At 36.8% G+C, this 21,644-nt stretch overlaps 1 protein-coding gene across 4 annotated transcripts in view; it reads right to left on the minus strand.

The window, feature by feature from the left end:
- The window catches only part of DCC (DCC netrin 1 receptor), a 1,222,872-nt gene that overhangs the window by 84,766 nt on the left and 1,116,462 nt on the right, over nt 1-21,644 (minus strand). For all 4 annotated transcript variants that reach the window (XM_073006286.1, XM_037982936.2, XM_007973974.3 and 1 more), the window contains exons 22-23: nt 18,985-19,050; nt 3,686-3,848 (exon numbers count right to left, since the gene is read on the minus strand). In XM_073006286.1, the coding sequence (XP_072862387.1) occupies nt 3,686-3,848; nt 18,985-19,050 (229 nt within the window). The remainder of the gene's footprint in view (nt 1-3,685; nt 3,849-18,984; nt 19,051-21,644) is intronic.

Consider the following 21,644-nt stretch of genomic DNA (forward strand, 5'->3'; position numbering starts at 1 on the left):
AACCTGGGAGGTGGAGCTTGCAGTGGGCCGAGATTGCGCCACTGCACTCCAGCCTGGGCAACAGAGCAAGACTCCATCTCAAAAAAAAAAAAAAAGAAAAGAAAAGAAAAGAAAAGAAAAGAAAAGAAAAGTAATAACCATGCATTCTAGATCTCTTGGATTTGCTCGATTTAATATATTTTGTCCTTAGTATCTGTGGATAAATTCTAACTTATAACATGTGTTCCATATGTTGGGCAAGAAAATATTACTGCCTTATAAAAAGCAGAGAAACAGGGGCAAAAATCAACTTAATTTTTTTTTTTTTTCTATTTTGAGACAGGTCTCACTCTGCCACCCAGGTCAGAGTACAGTGATGCAATCATGGCTTGCTGCAGCCTCCACATCCCAGGCTTAAATGATCCTTCTACCTCAGCCTCCTGAGTATCTGGGACTACAGGTGAGCACAACTATATCTGGCTAATTTAAAATTTTTTTAGAGATAAGGTCTCACTATTTGGCCCAGGCTGGTCTCAAGCTCCTGGTCTCAAGCCATCCTCATGTCTTGGCCTCCCAAAAGGCTGGGGTTACAGGTGTGCCCAGCCTTAAGTTTTCATAAAATATAATTTTTCTGTATTAGATGTCATACGATAATCTCACTAATAGAAACTGTGGAAGGGTCTCTTCAAAGTACAGTAGTAAAAAAGTTTAATAAATAACTGAAAAGAAATGCAAAATTATTTGTATTTCCTATTAATTTAAAGTTTAATGCTACCATGCGATTCGATATATTAGAAGTATTGCATGGGAAATTTCTCTGTTTTAAAAGTAGAAGATTGTTACCTGGCTCCAGACAAGTCAACCAACCAACAAAAAAAGCTAAAGAGAATGATAGAAAGCATTTAGTCCAAATTATGATTATATTTAAAGAAATTGCCACCCAAGTATGAAGGGTCTTCATTTAGGTGATATAATTAGTTTATTTAAAGAAGCACTAGACCCAGAACTAGAACTTGTGTACTAACTTTCATTAGCTATTTTATGTAATAAAAAGGAAATATTACCCACCACTCTGAACCAACTGGATAGCCTAATTGTTAAATATATATATTTGTAAAAGGATCAGGTTTATTAAATGTATAGACACTTACCTGAATAAGATATTACTGAGAGTCCATATAACTTTTTCAATTCACTTGGATGTAATTCAAATACCCCAACAAAACTCAAAGAAAAATTTATATTCTCTAGAACCCCAAAAGAGATACTGAAGAAGCTCATGAATGCATTTTCTACTTCACCTTATTAATTATGTTAAAGTCCAGTTTTCTAAGAACTTTGGAGGGGATTTCATTTCTGTGTCATATTGGAATTGATTTTGCTTTCACCTGCATTATCCAGTTTGTTCCGAAGGGCTCAATTGTGGTGATGCAGAGGAGTAGGGGTCCTCAATGGAACAAACAACAAAATGAAACTATAGTTCAGAAATAACTTGAAGGAAACATTTTATTTCTCTCTATGAAAATATGCACACAAAGGGATGAAAAATGAATGCCAACGGATCTGCTACCAAAGAAAGATATGAAACAAAGTGTGAAACACAGGTAATTATTAAAAGACTTTCAGAGTGCAGTAAGGAAAAACCAAACTGACTGTAAAACTAACTGTTTTTGGATTTTCAGTCATTAATAGAACCATTTATTCTTTAATTCAGTCCCTAATTTTAAAAACAAGTCATATCCAGGGCTCAGTGTCTCCTTTTTCCAAATAAAGCCCTGAAGCTTTTGCCAAAGTGCTTAGGGTGGGATTTAAGATGATTTGAGATTTTCTCAACATGGCACCAAATCCCACTTTTGCAGATTGAGAAGACTGGTGTTTTCTCTGTGGAGAAACAAAATATATCCAGGAACCCAGTTCATCAGGTCAATCTAAAGCTTGAACATTCTTCTCACAGAAATGACAAGGGGCGGGGGGTGGGGGGAAGGAAAAGAAAAAAACAGATAAAAAACAAACCAACTCCAGATAGTTTAGTTACATTTGGCTAGTTTAGTGAATGCTTCAATGTCTTGAAAGCAGTTATATGGTAGTCCAGGTGTGATTTTGGTGCCTCCTCCCCACCTTCTTTTATGTGAGTCCCTCCTAACTCTGCTTCAGAGACCTGCTGCCTTGATGTTCCACTCTTCCATGATTGCACAACCCCTTTCCTGAAAATGCGGTGCCAACAGATTGTTCAATGCCTTACTCAATTAGTTACTTTTCCCCCAGAGCCTTATTAACTTCCCGGCACCGTGGAAGCTCTGTGAGTGATTATGACTTCCCAGAATGCTCACACATGAGGCTGGCCCAACCAAGCTCACTCTAGCAGGTTTCTTGCTTAGACACAATGGACCAGCACACCAGCTATCACCATCTTCAAACTAGTCAAATCTCATAAATGCAGCTGGATAGAAAATTTGTCCTGCCATAGAAATAAATTAAATACAAAGCCTGCATCTACACACCATGTTACTTTTTCAGTATGTATATCTTCCCCTGTTCTCTTTCTAAACACGTCACTTCAGAGTGCTGGAAGGTAAACTAGAGATCTACAAATGGAGTTACAGGACTTAAAGAAAGACAGTCAGAGAAAGAGAGAGAAAGAGAGAGAGAAAGTGAAAGTGTGAGCTATTAGCCAGAGAAGGGGGAACATTATTTGCTGGAGAATCTTTTCTAACAAAGTGTAAAGTGTACAGTTGTCAAACCAGTCGCCTATGAACCCATACCTCAGGCTTTCAGAAGTAATGTCATGCCTGAGGCCAATGGAAAAACCTAAAACCAAAACTTAAAACTCATGGAAGAGCCTAAGATAGTCAACTCAGTGAAAGAGTGTAGCCGAAAAAGACACATTGGGCTGAATTTTAAAAGGACTAGAAGGGCAAAGAGGCAGAGAATGGCTGGGAGATTATTGCTGACTCCCAGCACTGGCTGGTGCAGACTAACAGGCAGTTACAGGGTGTTGCTGCAAGGATATATGCTGAATAAAAACCACTTTTCCATTTTAAACTTTGTACTTTGATGCATCATTCTCTGCACGTGCTAAAACCTAAAGCTGTGTAATATGAAAATGTTCTTAAACCCCTCAACACTTTTAATTTCTGACAATTAACCACAGAAAATAAATTTGAACCATTTTGAATCTCAGAACTCTCTCTTCTTTCTTTACTACTGCTTCCAAACTAAGCACCCACAGGATTGTAACTGTACAGAGTTTGGCATGCTGCGTTTAGTCATCTATCCACCAAGCATTGATTAACTGCCTACAGAGCTCCTTGTAAAAAGTGGTCAATAAGTGCACACAGAGAAACGTATTTCTCAAATCTTGTGTACGTGATTTCAGAGAAGGCCAGAAACAGGGGCATGGTGGAATCTATTCTCTAGGTGTTACCTAAGGGACACCTGCCCTCACTTGAAAATGAGAAGTGGTCAGAGAAGTAAAAGCAAACAGAAATATAAGTGGGTCCCAAATGGATTTTGTTTGTTATCATATCTGCAAGTCTAGCCTTCACTCACTTATGATAGGCTTGGAATAGACAAAAAGGCAAGGTTTTGCCAGGGTCAGAAAATAAGGACATGGGGTGAATTATGAAAGAACACAGGAAGAGGGCCGTCAAAAATATAACCCCAAAGACGATGACTTCTTTCCTCTTGGGAACCAGCTGTTACCTACTTTCTCTGCTGGGCTGAAGAGCGTCGGGTGCAAATCACAGCCACGATGACCACTGCCAGCACTGTGATGACACCAACGGTGACCACGATGATCACAAGCAGGTTGCTGTTCTTCTGAGGAGTGACGCTGCCGTGCGGAGGGTGCATCTGTCCAATTGGCGGCTCTGGGAAAGGACAGGAAAATGGAGTTCAGGTTTAGGAGGACGTGGCAGAAGTGTTTATCAAGCTCTCTTAGGATGTACAAAGTTCCTAATGTTCTGGGCTTTTCTGAACTTAAGGGTGGTGATGGGAGTTTGAGAGAAGCAATGAAAATATGAGAGGAAACGCCTACACTATTTACACAAGATAAATGAAAATCTATATCTTCACAAAAACCTTATAGACAAATATTCATAGTAGCACTGTTCAGAATAGCCAAAAGTGGAAACAAGCTAAATGTCTATGGACTGACAAATGAATAAACAAATGTGGTGTATATATATGTGTGTGTGTGCGTGTGTGTGTATGTATGTGTGTGTGTGTATATATGTGTATATATGTGTGTGTATGTGTGTGTATATATACATGTACTATATATATGTGTGTGTGTATATATGTGTATACATCCCTATGATAGAATATTACCTAGGTATAAAAAGAAATGAGCACTAATACCTGCTATAATATGGATTAACTATGGAAACACTGTGCTAAGTGAAAGAAGCCAGATACAAAAGGACATATATTATATGATTCTATTTATATGAAATATCCAGAATATGCAAATGTAGAAAGACAGAAAGTAGATTGGTGTTTTCTAGTGGCTGGAGAGAGGGGTGAATGGGGAGGGATAGCTAACAGATACAGCTCATACTTTTGGGATGATGACAATGTTCAGGAACTAAACAGCAGTGATGGTGGCCCAAGCTTATGAATACACTGAACACTGATGAAGTGTACATTTTTAAAGCATGAGTTTATGGTACATGAGATACATCTCAATAAAAATAAGATTAAGCTTTCCTATTGAGTGGAAGGTAGGGAGAGGAGAAGAGATGATACTTTGTACCATAAGAATTCCTGAGTGACAAGAAGCAGAGAGGCTATGGTTTATGAGGAAACACTATTTATTTGATGCTGTAAAAGATAAACTGCTTGATACCAATCATTCACAATTTACCACCATTCCTTTGAAGATACCATCTATAAAGCAATTTAATTTTCAACCTGTCAAAAGCGTATGGATCCCACTTAAGAGGAGCCAATGGGTTCAAGAGTGCCACAAAGTCCTAACACAAATGTTTTCCTGCATTGCATCGTACTGTGTGGCAGAAATTAAGCAGGTGGAAAATAACAGAATAATAAGACATCTGTGATGAGTTCCTTGCCTAAATAAGAATGGCTAATGACCCTTGACATAGCTTTCTTAAGTCCTCAGTCAATGATAGATTAATTAGAAATACTCTGTTCTATGTCATGTTTGTCATTACAAGTTATACATTTCTTAAAAATTAAATATTACGTTATATTATTTACAAATAATTTAGAAAGTATCAAAAAGCAGGGAGTTTGTATGTTTTCCTATACCTAAATTTGATTTTTTAAAATAACCTGTATTAATTTTCTAAACCCATTGAGCAAAATATTTATACCTTCTGAACCTCAGTGCCTCAATCTGTATAAACAATATAATACTTATTGTGTGTAGTTACTGAGAGAATTAGAGAAAATACATACAAAACAACCATCTCAGCACCTAATACAGAGGAAGTGCTTATAATAAAATTACATGACTAGAGCAGTAAATAAAATTTTGTCTAAATTTATAATCTACAGTAGCATTTGGGATAGTTATGGTGTGGACTTCCAGTCTGTAGAGGTTTTTTTTGTTTGTTTTGTTTGTTTGTTTGTTTGTTTGTTTGTTTTGTTTTTTTTTTGAGACAGAGTCTTGCTGTATCGCCCAGGCTTGAGTGCAGTGGCACAATCTCGGCTCACGGCAACCTCTGCCTCCTGGTTTCAAGCGATTCTCTTGCCCCAGCCTCCCAAGTAACTGGGATTACAGGCATGTGCTACCATACCCAGCTGGCTAATTTTTGTATTTTTAGTAGAGATGGGTTTTGCCATGTTGACCAGGCTGTTCTCGAATGCCTGACTTCAGGTGATCCACCCGCCTCAGCCTCCCAAAGTGCTAGGATTGCAGGTGTGAGCCACCACGTTTTTAGGAATAATATTGATGTGATTTGGCTGTGTCACTATCTAAATCTCATCTTGTAGTTCTCATAATCCCCATGTGTCCCAGAAGGGACCCAGTGGGAGCTAATTTAATCATGGGGGTGGTTACCCGCATGCGGGTCTCGTGATAGTGAGTTCTCACAACAAGATCTGATGGTTTTATAAGGTGCTTTTTGTCCTTTTGCTCAGCATTTCTCCTTGCTATCCTTCCCCATGTGAGGAAGGATGTGTTTGCTTCCACTTCTACCATGATTGTAAGTTTCCTGAAGCATACCAAGTCACGCTGAACTGTGGGTCAATTAAACCTCTTTCCTTTATAAATTACCCACTCTCAGCTACATTTTTATTAGCAGCGTAAGAACGTACTAATGCAAATACTCATTGTGATAGCTAAATTAACCTATTCTCACAAGTTAATATAATAACCCGGTACTTGCCTCAAAATTGCAATGTCTTTTGACAAGTTGCCTAAGAATCATTGCTTTTGTAAAAAAAAAAAAAAAAAGTTATCAAAACTTAAATAAACTGTAGGTGATTCATTATTATTGGAAACAGAAGTACTTCTGATATAAGTTGAATCTTAGAGGAAAAAACTCATCAAAAGTTTTTAAATAATAGCACTTTCTGTTAAAAAAATTACGATTACAAATGAAAGAAATAGAATTTCCTTGAAGTAATTTTTACACTTACCATAAAAGAATGAAGCAAGAAATGAAAGGTCAAAACTCCCTTTTTTTCAGTTTTACTTATTATTTAAAAAGTTATTTTACAGTAGTATCTCAATATGCCCTTTTTGTACTTAATAAGTTACTAGATTGGAATAAATTAACCTTTTATGTGAGAACTTACAAGGAAGATAGAGATCTAAGATTTTTATAAGCATGACTTAAATTTAACAATTCACTGTTTCTGACAAACTTAGCTTGAATCGTACATAACAGTACCTCTTGTCAACATTTTTAAAAGCATGGTAAACTGAAATTACTCAAATTTCTACTCCTATTTCTTTATTTTCATCCTGGAAGACATCACATTCCAAGTCAAAAAAGTAACTCTGAATTCTGCTGAGTACCAGTGAGATTATATTGATCTCATTTGCCTGGGAGAGTGGGGTTCATGAGGACTCCTATTACAAATCTTTGATTGCAGGCCTTTATGACTTCCTCATAAAAGTTCCCATCAGTTTAAAATTTGGCATTCAAGGTCTTTCATTAATCATCCAATCTGAAAACAAAGGCTGAATAATCAGATTACCTGACATCAAGCGGGCAATTACAAAAGTCAAATGCAATGGTGTCTTTAGTTGCAGTGAATGCTTGTTATTTGCAGGAGTTTATTTATCTTGTTATTTGCAGTGTTCTATAAAGTTGCCACGCATGCTAATTAGCGAATACTGAATGATTACCGCTAGAGGAAACATGAGGTTAGCTTCCTGTGAGCCTCTGATCACACTGATTTATCAACCAATTAATATATACTTTGTTTTTTGTGTGTTTCTGTTTAAATACATCTTATTTATATATATATATGAAATATATAATGTTGATTCATTAATACTGAAACATCCAAAAGCACTATAACTAATGCTTAAACAAAGCTTTTCAAAATTTGTAGAGAGAACATATTTTCTCCGTGAGTCACATCACACCCTTATTGTGTTTAGGAACCTAGAAATCACTTCAGCACTAAATTTGGGAGCCATTTTAAACAGTGAAGTTACCAACAAAAAAAAAAAAAGGAAAAATTGGCATAAACATACCATAAAAGGGGCACTTTCTTATAGTATGAGGGCTGAAACAAGAAGACAGAGTGTACCTTTTTTCTGTCCTAGGTGGTCACATGAGCATTGGGCAACCCAAAACTTTTGCAGCTCTGCAAACATCCATGAATGGCCATGAAAACACTGTGATAATTGATTTGGGGGTTACAAATAAATTTTAGCATGCAGGTAAACTCACAATTTCAGATTCTACAAATAATGAGGATCTATATCTTAATACATCAAAAGACTGCTACAAATTAGAAACAAATTTTAGAGCTCCCAAACCTAGATTAGTGCAGTTAGGAGATCTGGGAGGCAGCCTGGCTCCAGAAGGGGCAAGTGACATTACCCACTTTCCGGCTTCAGTGGGGAAGCTGCATGAAGTCATTCAAAGACTTGTAAATATCCTAGAGGGCACTGTGACGATTTCATGAGATAATGGTTGCACCACAGTGACCACAAGCCCTGTCACAAAGTTGGCACTCGTTAGACATTATGATGTGGCTCAATGAATATTTTGTTTTCCTTTTTTAAAAACAGGGTCTCACTCTGTGACTACTGTTGGAGTGCAGTGGCACAATCACAGTTCACTGTAGCCTTGAACTCTTAGGCTCAAGTAATTCTCCTACCTCATTTTCCCTAGTAGCTAGGACTACAGGTGCATGCCACTATTCCAGCATAATTTTTAAGTTTTTTTTTTTTTTTTTTTTTTTTTTGTAGAGACAGGGTCTTCCAGTCCTCCTGCCTTGGCCTCCCAAATTGCTGTGATTACAGGCATGAACCACCAAGTCCACCCAATGTATTTTATCCTATGTAATGTTCCCAGTTTAAAGGGAAAAAAAACTTGTATCATAACATATCTGTCTCTGCTGTTAGCATAATAGTGTGGGTATCCAGTGTTTGAGTAATCAAGACCTAGATGTGTTCCATTAAAATTAGTAAGAAAGAAGTCAAATTTTTTACACTCCTACGGGCATTCCATTTATTGTTTATTTTCATGATGTTTGATTATGGTAAAATGTTTCAGCCTTTTCCTTCTAAATTTAATAAAGCAAATACATATATTTTATAAAGACAGTAAATATTAAAAAAAGGTTTATTAACTTTTGTTTTTATAAAGTTTTATAGACTGTCAAAAATGTTTTGTATTTCTTATATTTTGCTCTCATAAACACTCTGCAGCAAGCTCACTGATAGACCAAAGCTCTGAGTACTTAATTATCATTGAAAGGAAAGTTAGATATTAACTCTAGGAGCCCTGACTCCTACTTTAAGGACCTGGTCCCCTTGGCACAATGGCTGTAATGGCTGTGCCCCAATAGCTACACAATATCAATAGGCAGGTAAACAATATGAACATAAGAATGACAAGTTCACTTCTGAGGAAGGAAAGAGGTTCAATGAAAGTGTATAGTTGGGGGTTGAATTTCACTCCTGCAATTGCAGTTTACCCTGATAATGGCTTTATAATTATTAGAACACTTTGAGCTCTACATGTATCGTAATAATTTTATAGGCATTTGAATTTGAACCAAAGTTCATATGGCCTTGATCATTTCAAAGTATTTCCCGTAAAATAAGATGCTGTAATTGATCAGCTGGAAGACAATTCACAGATAATTTAGTCCATTGTTCCCTAAAATAAGATATTTATCAGCATTATGGGGGTACAGTTCCTTGAACAACTAACTTTTAGAACATATCTATTTTTTTAAAAAATTTGGATTTTTAACATGCTGATGTGAACTGTTAATTGCCAGGAGGGGTGGGGCAGAGATTGTAGAAAACAGATTCAATTATTCCATAAATATGTATTGAAGATCCAGTTAGATGTTGCAGATACAATGTTGTAACCAAAAGAAGCATGATTATGGACCTCATGGAATTTGCAGTTTACTAGAAAAGGTAGATATTCAACAAATCATGAGGGAAATAAATATAGGCATACCGCAGAAATACTGTGGGTTTAGTTCCCCACACTGCAATAAAGCAAATATCATGCTTAAACAAATTGCACATTTTTTTTTGGTTTTCCAGTGCATATAAAAGTTGTGTTTACACTATACTATAGTCTATTAACTGTGCAACAGCATTACATCTAAAAAATGGCACAACTTAATTTAAAAATACTTCATTTCTAAAAAATGCTACTGAACCTTCAGTGAGTCACAGAACTTTTGCTGATGGAGGCTCCTGCCTTTATGTTGATGGCTGCTGAGTGATGAGGCTGGGAATTGCTGAAGGTGGGGTGACTGTGGCAATCTGTTTTCTTTTTTCTTTTCTTTTTTTTTTTTTTTTTTTTTTTGAGACAGATTCTTGCTCTGTCACCCAGGCTGGAGTGCAGTGGTGTAATCTCAGCTTCTTGCAATCTCCGCATCCTGGAATCAAAAGATTGTCTTTCCTCAGGTGCCTTTGTGTTGTATTTTCAGTATAGATGGTGTTTCACCATGTTGGACAGGCTGGTCTTGAACTCCTGATCTCAAATGTCTATCCAACTTGGTTTTCCAAAGTGCTGGGATTACAGGCATAAGCCACCATGCCCAGCCTGTGGCAATCTCTTAAAATAACAAAACAATAAAGTTTGCTGCATCAATTGACCCTTCCTTTCATGACATATTTCTCCATAGCATGGGATGTATTTGATAGCATTTTACCTATAGTAGAAATTATTTTATAATTGGAGTCAATTTTCTCAAACCCTGCCACTGCTTTATCAACTAAGTTTACATAATATTACAAATCTTTCATTGTCATTTCAAAAATATTCACAACATCTTCACTAGGAGTAGATTTCATCTCAATGAATCACTTTATTTGCTCCTCCATAGGAAATAACTCCTCATCTGTTAAAATTTTATCATGACATTGCAGCAGTTCAGTCACTTCTTCAAGGCTCCTCTTATCACTCTGGTTCTCTTGCTATTTCGATCACAGTTACTTCCTCCACTGAAGTCGTGAGCCTCTCAAAACCATCTGTAAGGTTTGGAATCTACTTCTTCCAAACTTCTGTTAGTGTTAATATTTTGACGCTTTCCCATGAATCACAAATGTCCTTAATGGCATCTAGAGTGGTGAATCCTTTCCAAAACATTTTTAATTTACTTTGCCTAGATCCATAAGAGGAAATCACACTTTATGGCAACTGGAAGACATATCTATGAAATATCTTTCTTAAATAATAAGACTTGAAAATCAGCATGACTCATTGATCCATGGGCTGAAGAATGGATTTTGTGTTAGCAGGCATGAAAACAGCATTAATCTCTTACACATTTCCATCAGACCTCTTGGGTGGAGAATTGTCAACGTGCTGTAATATTTTGAAAGGAATCTTTTTTTCTAAGCAATAGGTCTCAACAGTGGGCTTAAAATGTTTAGTAAACCATGCTGTAAATAGATGTGTAGTTATCTAGACTTTGTTGTACCATTTATAGAGCACAGGCAGAGTAGATTTAGCATAATTCTTAAGGGTCCTAGGATTTTCAGAACAGTAAATAAGCATTGGTTTCAACTTAAAATCCAGCTGCACTATCCCCTGACAAGACAGTCAGCCTGTCCTTTGAAACTTTGAAGCCAGCTATTGACCTCTCTCTATGAAAGTCCTAAATGGTATCTGCTTCCAATATATGGTTATTTTGTCTGCATTGAAAATCTCTTGTTTAGTGCAGCCACCTTCATCAATTATCTTAGCTAGATCTTCTGGATAACCTGCTACAGCTTCTATATCAATACTTGCTGTTGCACTTTGCACTTTTATGTTATAGAGATAGCTTCTGTTCTTAAACCTCATGAATCAACTTCTGCCAGCTTCCGACTCTTCTTCTGCAGCTTCTCACCTCCATAAATCTTCACAGAATTGAAGAGACTTAGGGCCTTGCTCTGGATAAAGCTTTGGCTGAAGGGAATGTTGTCGCTGGTTTTATCTTCTATCCAGACCACAAAAACTTTCTCCATGTCAGCAATAAGGCTGTTTTGCTTTCTTATCATTCATGTGTTCACTGGAATAGCAATTTGAATTTCCTTCAAGAACTTTTCCTTGGTATTTACAACTTGGTTTGGCATAAGAGGTCTAGCTCTCAGCCTATCTTGACTTTTGACATGTCTTCATCACTAAGCCTAATCATTTCCAGTTTTTAAATTTTAAAGTGAGAGACATGTGACTCTTCCTTCCACCTGGACACTTAGAAGCCTTGTAGGGTTATTCATTGGCCTAATTTTAACAGTGTTGTGCTCAGAGAATAGAGAAGCCCCAAAACGGGGAGAGAGACAGGGTAGTGGCTGGTTGGTGGGGCAGTTGGAACACACAACAATGTATCAGTGAAGATCACCCTCTTAGATGGGTGCAGTTTGTGGTGCCCCAAAGCAATTACAATAGTAACATCAAAGATCACTGATCACAGATCGCCATGGTAGATATAATAATTTAAAACTTTGAAATATTAGAAAAATTACCAAAGTGTCACATAGAGACACAAAGTGAGCACATGCTGTTGGAAAAATGTTGCCAATCATCTTGCACGATGCAGGGTTAGCACAAACCTTCAATTTGGAAAAACTGCAGTATCTGTGAAGCACAATCATGTGAAGCACAATAAAAGGAGGGATGCTTATATAAAATTACAATTATAACTAGTGCTAAAAAGAAAAGTAGACAGGTTAATGTAGAGTTATAAAAACAAGAATATATGGCTGGTGGTGGGGGCTCATGAAAGGACTCATTATGAAAGCAACAGGCTGAAGCATGAGTTATTGCTAAGCACCAGCTCCTATTCCTTTAAACAGAACTGAGAGCAGGCTATGTGCCTCGAACACAGTCAGCAAAAGGGATAATGACATAAGAGGAGGCTGGACAGAGAAACAGGACCCAGTTATACTGAGTCTTGTAGATTACATTTAGTTATCCTAAATGCAATCACAGACCCTCTAACGGGTTTCAGCAAGCCAGAAACAGACTTGATTTGTTTTAAGAAGACCACTCTGGCTGCTGTGTGGAGAGGGGTCAGTGGTGGAAGCATGGAGATCAGCTAAGAGGTTACTGAAGTTCTCCAAATGAAAGATGATGATAGTTTGAACTGAGATAGTGGTAATTACAATCAGGCAAAGTGGCCAGTTACACAATATAGTTTGAAAGTAAATGAACACAACACCAGTTGGATATGGCGGAGGAAAGAATGAGAGAATCAGGTTCAGGCCTAAGTAGTAGTCCTCATGTCTGAGATGAGGGAAAGGGTGAAAGGGAAGTCTCAATGAGAGAGGAGCAAAAGTTCAATCTTGAATATGTCAGGGTGAAGATCTCATGATAATCGTTAAAGAAACAGCCAGAACACTGATCTCTCTCTGCATTAGTGATATACATTTGGGAGCTGGCACATGGATAGAATTTCAATCTATGGGAAAGGATGAGATCACCAAAATCAAGAGGTTAAGACTAAGCAGAGAAGCACTGTCAAGGCTAAAACCTCTACTTTTCAAACAGAAGACAAAGGCCTGGCAAAAGGGCAGGGAAGTGCCACACCACTTCCCTGATGCTTATTTGACAATGAGACACTTTATTTATTGATTGATTTTCTCAGAGCTTCTCAAGAGGACCCATGTATCCTGGAGCAACCTATAGGGTATGCCAATCTAGCTCAGTGGTTTCCAACTGGGAAGATTCCCTGTCTGCCAAGGGGAAATTTGGCAATGTCTACAGACATTTTGGATTGTTACAACATGGGGGAGAGGAAATATTACTGGCATCTAGTGTGAAAAGGCCAGAGATGCTGCTAAACATCCTGAACAGGACATATGCCCACAACAAAGAAAAATTCAATCTTACATGTTGATGCTAGTGAGCTTCAGAAGTACTGCTCTAGCTTAACACTTTCTATGTCCAGATGAAAATTGAGATCCAGAGTTTAAATGACTTGCTTTGTCACACAGCTCTAAGCTCTACAAAGTCAGGTCTAGAATCTGGGGTTAGACTAGGACTTTTAAAAATCCTTTGGGATAAAGATAATGGGTGGATGATAGGTGAGCAGTCTCTTGTAATCACTGAACTAGAACCTAGGATTTCAGATTGCTCTAGTTATCTTTTCTTTTCATCTGGAAAAAGGCTGTAAAATTTTATTTCCGTATCTTTTCTTTTGCATTAAGATTTCTGCTGAGTATAGCGTTGGGTGTCTTCTAATAGTTACCAACCTTATAATGATCATTTTATAGAAATGTGGGAAGAGTTTCATGTATACTTTATTTACATTGGTTAAAATGTTATTGAATTCTGAGAAAAAAACAGGTTTCCAAAAATAGAGAGCAAACCGCTTCCTTTTTTTCTGACAAGTTTTATAGAGCACTTAATATGATTCTGAGTATTTAAAAATTAATAATGTTGATCCTTTTTTATTAACATTGCTGTGTCAAAGTTTTAAAATTTGTCAAGTTTAACTTTGTCTTTAAAGGTTGAGGTCAATAAAAAACTATTACGAGGTTTATATATCTTCTAATCAAACTTGTTACACTGATTTTACAAATTATAGGTAGAGCTATCGAAAAAAGGAAATTGCCATTTTGTCTTCTGTAATCAGAAAGGCAGGATTATGTTGAAGTAATTTTCATAGTTCCTATCATTTATACAAATACAAACTACAAAACACATTTTCAGATATTGAAGATTTTTCTGCATTAAGAATGTGGACCATAATCTAAAATTGAATGCATCATAAAAGAAAAATACTACCACATCACCACATATTAGCTTTGATTCTACCTGCCATCAGAAAATATTTTAGGAAGCCTTTTCCAGTTCTACAATTTAATTAAGGGCTTCCAACTACAGGAGTAAATATGAACTATAGCTTTGTTTTTCTTTATTTGAATTCCAAGAGTGCATTTCTAAAAGAGTGGCATGCTGTAAAAGAAAGTAAATAATTAGCGAGGTCTAAATTTATTTGCAACTGGCTTGAGTATCCTGACAGTAAGCCATTATTCTATTACAATGCTTTGAAGAATGAATCTAGCAAGTGTAGAGGGAGCTAGGAAACCTCTATAATTCTGTCACTCTAAGGGGAGATGCATGAAATTTTATTGTATGCAAAGTTTAAAAACCCAGACTTTAAATGTTTTGATGTAGCCCACTTTATAAGGGTGGGGTGCAATTGGAGTTTTATCACTCAGGGGCCTCACTTGCACATCTACTTGCAAAACATACCCCCTTCTTAAAGCTTAAGACATCAGCAAAAATTTAACTAGAAATCTGGGGTTTCCAGATGTCTTTGCTGATTTGCTTGTAACAGCCAAGGCTAAAGTCATATTATATATCTATCATCATTTGTTTGCTAGCAAAATAGAATAGGAAGCAGATAAAGTTTGGCCTCTACCATCCCTGGCTCTCTGAAGTTATCAATTCCCCTTAATCAGCCAGGCAGCCTGCAATAATTTGTTATTCCAGTAGGGAATCTATAAATATTTCAGATACATTTTTCATCTCATTCATTTAGCATGAAATCCCTAAAACATCATTAAGTGATGCAGAAAATTGGGAAGGAGTAATGTCAATAATGCATCTAAACTGCTTCAAAGCCACTGAATGGCATTGGTCTATTTTATCTTCATGACTTACTCCTATGAGATAATGTTTACCAGATCAAATTTAATTTTGGTTATTTTTCTCACTAGGAATCTTAAATGGTAAAACAAAAATGAACACAATGATGTGGATTTCTCTTTCTCTTCATCTAGCATCTAACACCTTTGAAAAGGAAAGTGATTGCTGACTTATATGTTCACGTCAAATGTGGGCTCAGATTTCTTTTCGACCAAAAATTCATTTTAATTTGAATAGCAACTTCAAATAGTCAATAACAAACTTCTGAATTTGATCAATAACAAACTTCTGAATTGTGACGTCCAGACTTCACAATTAAAAATACAGGAGGCCCAATTAGGTTAGAATTATTTCTAGTTGCTTATTCATGTATACCTTGAGATGTATATGCACATTGTGATGGCAATCCCTCATATAATTTTTCTTTATCTATTACTCGCAGAAATAATTCAAATGTTACTGGACCTCCTTATATTTTTAATTGCAATATCTGGCAATTCTTCCCAATACGGGAGTCCTTTTGGACATGCAGTTTAAGAGAGTACGTAGTTTTGTGTCTGTGGCTTACATTTGCCCCAGATTTAAGCCTCATAACCACTTCCCAGTAGTGGTTGAAACCTACAGGATGATTTCTCTTTCTCATTCCTCATACCAATTTCCTCTTTAATTTTCTGGTAGTATGTCTCTTCAAAAAGTACTGCCCCATACCAGTATTCCCTTGACTGGGAATGAATTTTAATGTGAAAATCCTTGTAGAAGTAGCATCTTAAAATTGGCTTTGTGGGATGATTCTAAAGGGGACAATGCTAATCTCCTGCATGAACTCCAAAGTTAGAAGCTCTGTATCTCAGGGTATAAAATACAACAATTATGTTTCTCCAAGACAATTTCAGCAACTTCCTTTTTTTACCTTCCTTTATATCCCTGGGGATTTTCTCATCCTCTCTCATCTCCTGGGGTGTATATTTCTGCTTTGCCTACCCGGGCAATTAACCCTGCTGGTGTATTGGTCCTGCAGTGGTCTGTCCTTCAGTTTGTTCCCATGGCTCATTGCAAGTGCCCTGCACTCGCTGAGGGCTTAGTAGCATTTCTTGACTGACTGTTTGAATACATATAATGTTTTTGGCATATTGTTGAAATTTAAGACAAAATTTGGAGCATGAGATTGAGCAAATGAAATTGCAAAGTTGGGAGGAGGGAATTATCGTTACCTATACCCATTTTATGGAGCATGGCCTGGGGTCTGTTTTCTGCCTCAACAAGTCGCTCCTCTCACCTTCCTTCTGTGAGCCTTGTCCCCCCCAGCCTTTTTTTCTTGAGATAGAGCCTTGCTCTGTTGCCCAGGCTGGAGTGTAGTGGTGTGATCTTGGCTCACCGCAACCTCCACCTCCTGGGTTCAAGCGATTCTCCTGCTGCCGCAGTCTCCCGAGTAGCTGGGACTAGTGTGTGCCACCACTCCCAGCTAATTTTTTGTAGTTTTAGTAGAGATGGGGTTTCACTGTGTTAGCCAGGATGGTCTTGATTTCCTGACCTCATGATCTGCCCGCCTCGGCCTCCCAAACGGCTGGGATTACAGGCGTAAGCCACCACGCCCAACCCTGTGTGCTTTGTAAATTACCTGTTGGGTATGTTAGGGACTGACAGAGCAAGGCTTTAGTTAAAACAAGTGTCTGAAGGTCAAATACCTACCAGGGACAGTCATGTTATTTAAATGAAGGAAAATGAGGAGTCCAAGAGACAATAGGAAGTTGTGAGTAGCCTGGAAAGAGCATCCTGGGAAGCTTGCTATGTTCTGAATGCTTGTGCCCTTCCAAAATTCTTCTGTTGAAACCTAATCCCTGTTAGGGAGGCAATAAGAGGTGGAGCCTTTGGGAGATAATTTGGTCATGAGAGTGGTGGCCTCATAAACGGGATTAGTGACCTTATTTTAGAAAAAGCCTGAGGGAGCTTGCTCACCCTTTCCAACCACCATGGGAGAACAGCTGGAAGGCATCAACCGTGAAGCAGAGAATGAGCCCGCAGCAGACTCCCAGTCTGCTGGCACCTTGATCTTGGACTTCCTGGCCTCCAAAACAACAATTTCTGTTGTTTATAAGTTACCCCAAATCTAAGATAATTTTTAATAGCAGCAGAAATGGACTCAAAGTTTAAACACAAGACATTCTATGAGTTTCTGGTTAGGTAAAAGGCAATAATAGCAGAGGAAGGTATTGCTGGGCAATTCAAAAAGAAGTCAAGAGGTGAAAATATATTTCTAAATCTACCATTGGTCAGAGGAGAGATAATGCTAAGTCTTTGATGCAAGCATTTGGTGTACTCTCTCTCTCTCTCTCTCTCTCTCTCTCTCTCTCTCTGTGTGTGTGTGTGTGTATATATATACACATATATATATATACACATATATATATCTCCTCTTGGGAAAACTGCCACATTAGATTATAACAGCCTATGATAAGAAACAATCACTTAATTCACACCACTATTCTAATTTCACATGCAGCAAACTATTTTTAGATTGAAATTTTGACTTCCTTTCTGGATTTTTTAATGAGAGATCAAACAAATGGAAATTTATCAGTTCAGTAATCAAGTTTCTTATGAAAACCTGCTAAAATGGATAAATAATTTTGTTATTTCATAAAGTAGAATACTGTATAGCAGCCAAGATAAATGAGTGAGAACTACTGTAAACACATGGATACATCTTCAAAACTAAGTTAAAAATGAAAGCAAGTTGTAGCAGGATACAATATCATTTCTATAAATTTGTAAAACTGTAAAACAGTATAATGTTTAGGGATACCTATACATATGTAGTAAACATCAAATTAGATCACTTATATCAGAGTGAGGAACAGTGTTAAGAAGCATGTGAGAAAACACAGACATAAAAGAGATTTCAATTCCATGCTGTATAATTCATATCTTAACCTTGCTGATGGGTATACAAGTGTTCATTTTCACATTTTGAGTATCTGAAGGTCTTTTTAGTAAACCAAACCATATAACAGCAATAATTTTTTAAAAACTTGTAAAATGGCCTAATAAATACATTAGTCCCCTGAAAATGTGGCCAGTATTAATCCAGCCTTTTAAAGTTTGTTTCAGCAAAACTAACGATAAGATCCTGGAATGCAGCCCCCACATCAACCTTGTCCTTCCGTGGAGTTCTAGGTATTACCTTCATCTGGTCATCCTTAAAGCCAGCAGATACTTGGGCATGCTCCACTAGGATGAGCAGAAATAAATGTCTAATCTAGACAACACAAAGAAAATTTAGCCCTAAGATGCTACAGGATTTTGAAGAATTAACGTACTCTGCAGGCAAAAATCCAAGTAACTTTAATATATGAAACTGAGTGGGTTTCAATTCAACCAAACTTGGATATCACCTCTCTCAAATAAAATCAGATTCCTGCAAACATTTTAAATATATTGTAACATTTAAAAATCTTGGTATTTAATAGCTTTGTATCATTTATAAAATGCTCTATGCTGGGCTTTTCTGACTCCTTTTTTATACACTTATCAACTCTTATTGGCATCATCTCCTGGTAGAATGTGCTAGAGGTTTTTTTTTTTTTTTTTTTTTTTTTTTATAACTTCATGTTTCTATTATCCCCACTAAGACGTTAAATGCAAGCTTCCTGGCACCTGTAGTTGATAGAAAATTCGCCTCAGACACTCTTGAATTAACCACTTAATTAATATAACTAATTCAATATTACCTAATTTATATACTTACCATTTAGGGTGCTTCTATCAATCAAATTAGTATCAACTGGCCAATAACCTCCATCTCCATGACGACCTGTTCATTGGGAGAGCATGTCACAATGTTAGTACATACCATGAAGGCACAAATGAAACAAAATGAACAGATGAAAAGAATAAACATTTTAACATATACAACAACAGAACAGATTACTTTGACCTCCCCCAGGAAAGCCTGCCAATTCTCCTACCCTTACACCTGTAAGAAAATGTTATTTTCCATGTGTGAAAAAAACAAGTCAGAAAAGTAAACGCTCTTAAGCTAAATTCAATGTTTCACTGATAAGTCATCCTCCATTCTTTTTATTTCTCCCAATATTCTTATTGGAGTCTTTTAGTAAAGGTGCAGCAGCAGTGTCAATCTAAATACTATTCTTCTGAACTTTTTAGAACACAAACAACTCAGGTCCTGGCTTCTAGGTCCTGCAGATACTGTCACACATCTGACAAGACTTTATGGCAAATTATTATTATCCTACAAGGGGCCAGCATATTTCATCTTATAACTGGACTTTGGATATTCTTTTTGATATGTGTCAAATACGGTACCTGGAAATGAAATTCCACACCGGAAGTAAGAGTAGGGGTTATGTCACAAACCATATGGTCTGACTATTTCCTACAAATACACCATGAAGGGAAGAAAGCTCCTTCAGTATAGCGTTATTGGAAATTCTGCCTTCCATTAGGTGTATAACAGATGTGAAAGTAGTATTTAAGAGAAATGAGCCAGGAATTCACCAGAAATAATTTCACTATCATCCAAAATTTAATTAATGGAGTTTCACCACAGATAATCTTTTTCTCTACTGATACATTCATAGAACTGAAATTATTTGATTAGATTTTGAGTTCTAGAATATCTAGGTAGACTACTTATGTAAAACATTTGAGAGGTGAATCCGTATGCAAAGAAAGACCAGAGTATAGGTAATTTTCTATTTTATTTGCGTAAAACAGTTATTTCTGAAACGAGTTCCAATCAGTGAATGACAGAGAAAGCCAACCAGGACACTCAGCTACAATAACATAGGTTGTTTTCTCACATTTATAGATTTTAGTTTTCTTCATCTCTGTAACTTTCAAGTCCTGATTTTGTGACTGTATTTTGCATAACAAACACTACCCTTACTAAAGCTTTCCCAAGATTTTATCATTTCATTTGCAAAACAGCTTTCAAGAAACAAGTTAGAATCCTGTTAACTGACTCTACATTCACAATTTTAAAAATTCTTTTGGTATCAAGTCAGAGCTGAAGTTAGGATGTCAAATTTCTAGCAAGCAATAAGATAAATTAATTCAGTCACATTATATTATATATTTGGCATAAAATAGCGTGTTTAATATCTGCTGGGTCAATGACTGTGAGTATGTAAGGAAGTAAGAGATAGGATGGAGGCTCCTATGTGTGTGTGCAGGGGGAAGGTGGTGGTGAGAGGAATTATCAAAATGAGCTGAAATTGTGAAAATTTTAGTGGGCTGACAAAAATGTGGACAAGTCTAACCCTTTTACAAATACCTTGTTTATATAACTCTGATGCATTTGGGGTTTCCACGAGCAGTGGATAAGCTTTGCCCACGAGACACCGTGAGATCAAAGTTGGCTGATGTGAGGTGGAAGCTCTACATAAATATTAAGATGACTTTTCTAGCAACTTAAAGCAGCTAGATTGTAAAGCAGTCAGCCAAAAGAGATGCTAACAACCCTATCACTTAGGCCAGTAAAGCAATACATGTTTCCTGTTGGGAATAATCCTGTATTGGCTGGAAATTAGCTAGGTAGCCTACGGAGGATTTTCCTTTTCCTCCAGCAGCCTGGCAAATGTCTTTTTAATGAAGTTTCCAACTCTCCCTGTTATTTGTGGCAGGATGCAAAGAGAAGCCAATAAGCATGTCCATATATTACATATACATATAGCTCTATGGGTACAGCACCCCTTAGATTTAGTGAAGTTATTGATTACATTGTGAATTTCAATAGGTAGAAGAAATCATATGCCCTATAGGTCAAAGTGCTGCATGAGATAAAGGAACTCTAGAAATATTTCTAAATAACAAGGAGTAGCTTAAAGCTTGGACATTCTACTCACAGAATCTAGTATATTGATGTGGGTTAACTTTTTGTCCCTTGTAATTAGATTGATATCACAAAAGGAAATCATGTAACTCTCAACAAGTCCAACAGAAAGTACTTTTTAAAAAGTTGATGTCATCGATGAGCAAGTTTAGATTTATAATAATTCAGATTTCTTGCACCACTTCAGACTAAAAACCACAAAACCCATTTCTGGGATATTGATGAGCCTGAGATCTCTTAATCTAAAGACAGAGACATCAAATTTTAATTTTAATTTTAATTTTGAGTGATGCTAAGTTTCCATTCCCTGAAATATGTCTTTTAATTTTCAGGAAATCTCTCTTGATGCGGCCAATTAATAATAATAATAATAATAATAATAATAATAAAAGATTATCCCATTGCTTTAAGGAGAGCATCACAAAGTTATCAAACGAGACACTAGAGGCTAAAAAAGGAAAGGATATGGATGTATGGGTGTTACTTCTTGGCATATCACAGCATTTTTAAGAGCTTGTTGCTGTAGAACAAATATTGGGTATGTTTAGTTACCT

The sequence above is a fragment of the Chlorocebus sabaeus genome, chromosome 18 (assembly GCF_047675955.1).
Source record: "Chlorocebus sabaeus isolate Y175 chromosome 18, mChlSab1.0.hap1, whole genome shotgun sequence".
NCBI classification, from domain to species: domain Eukaryota; kingdom Metazoa; phylum Chordata; class Mammalia; order Primates; family Cercopithecidae; genus Chlorocebus; species Chlorocebus sabaeus.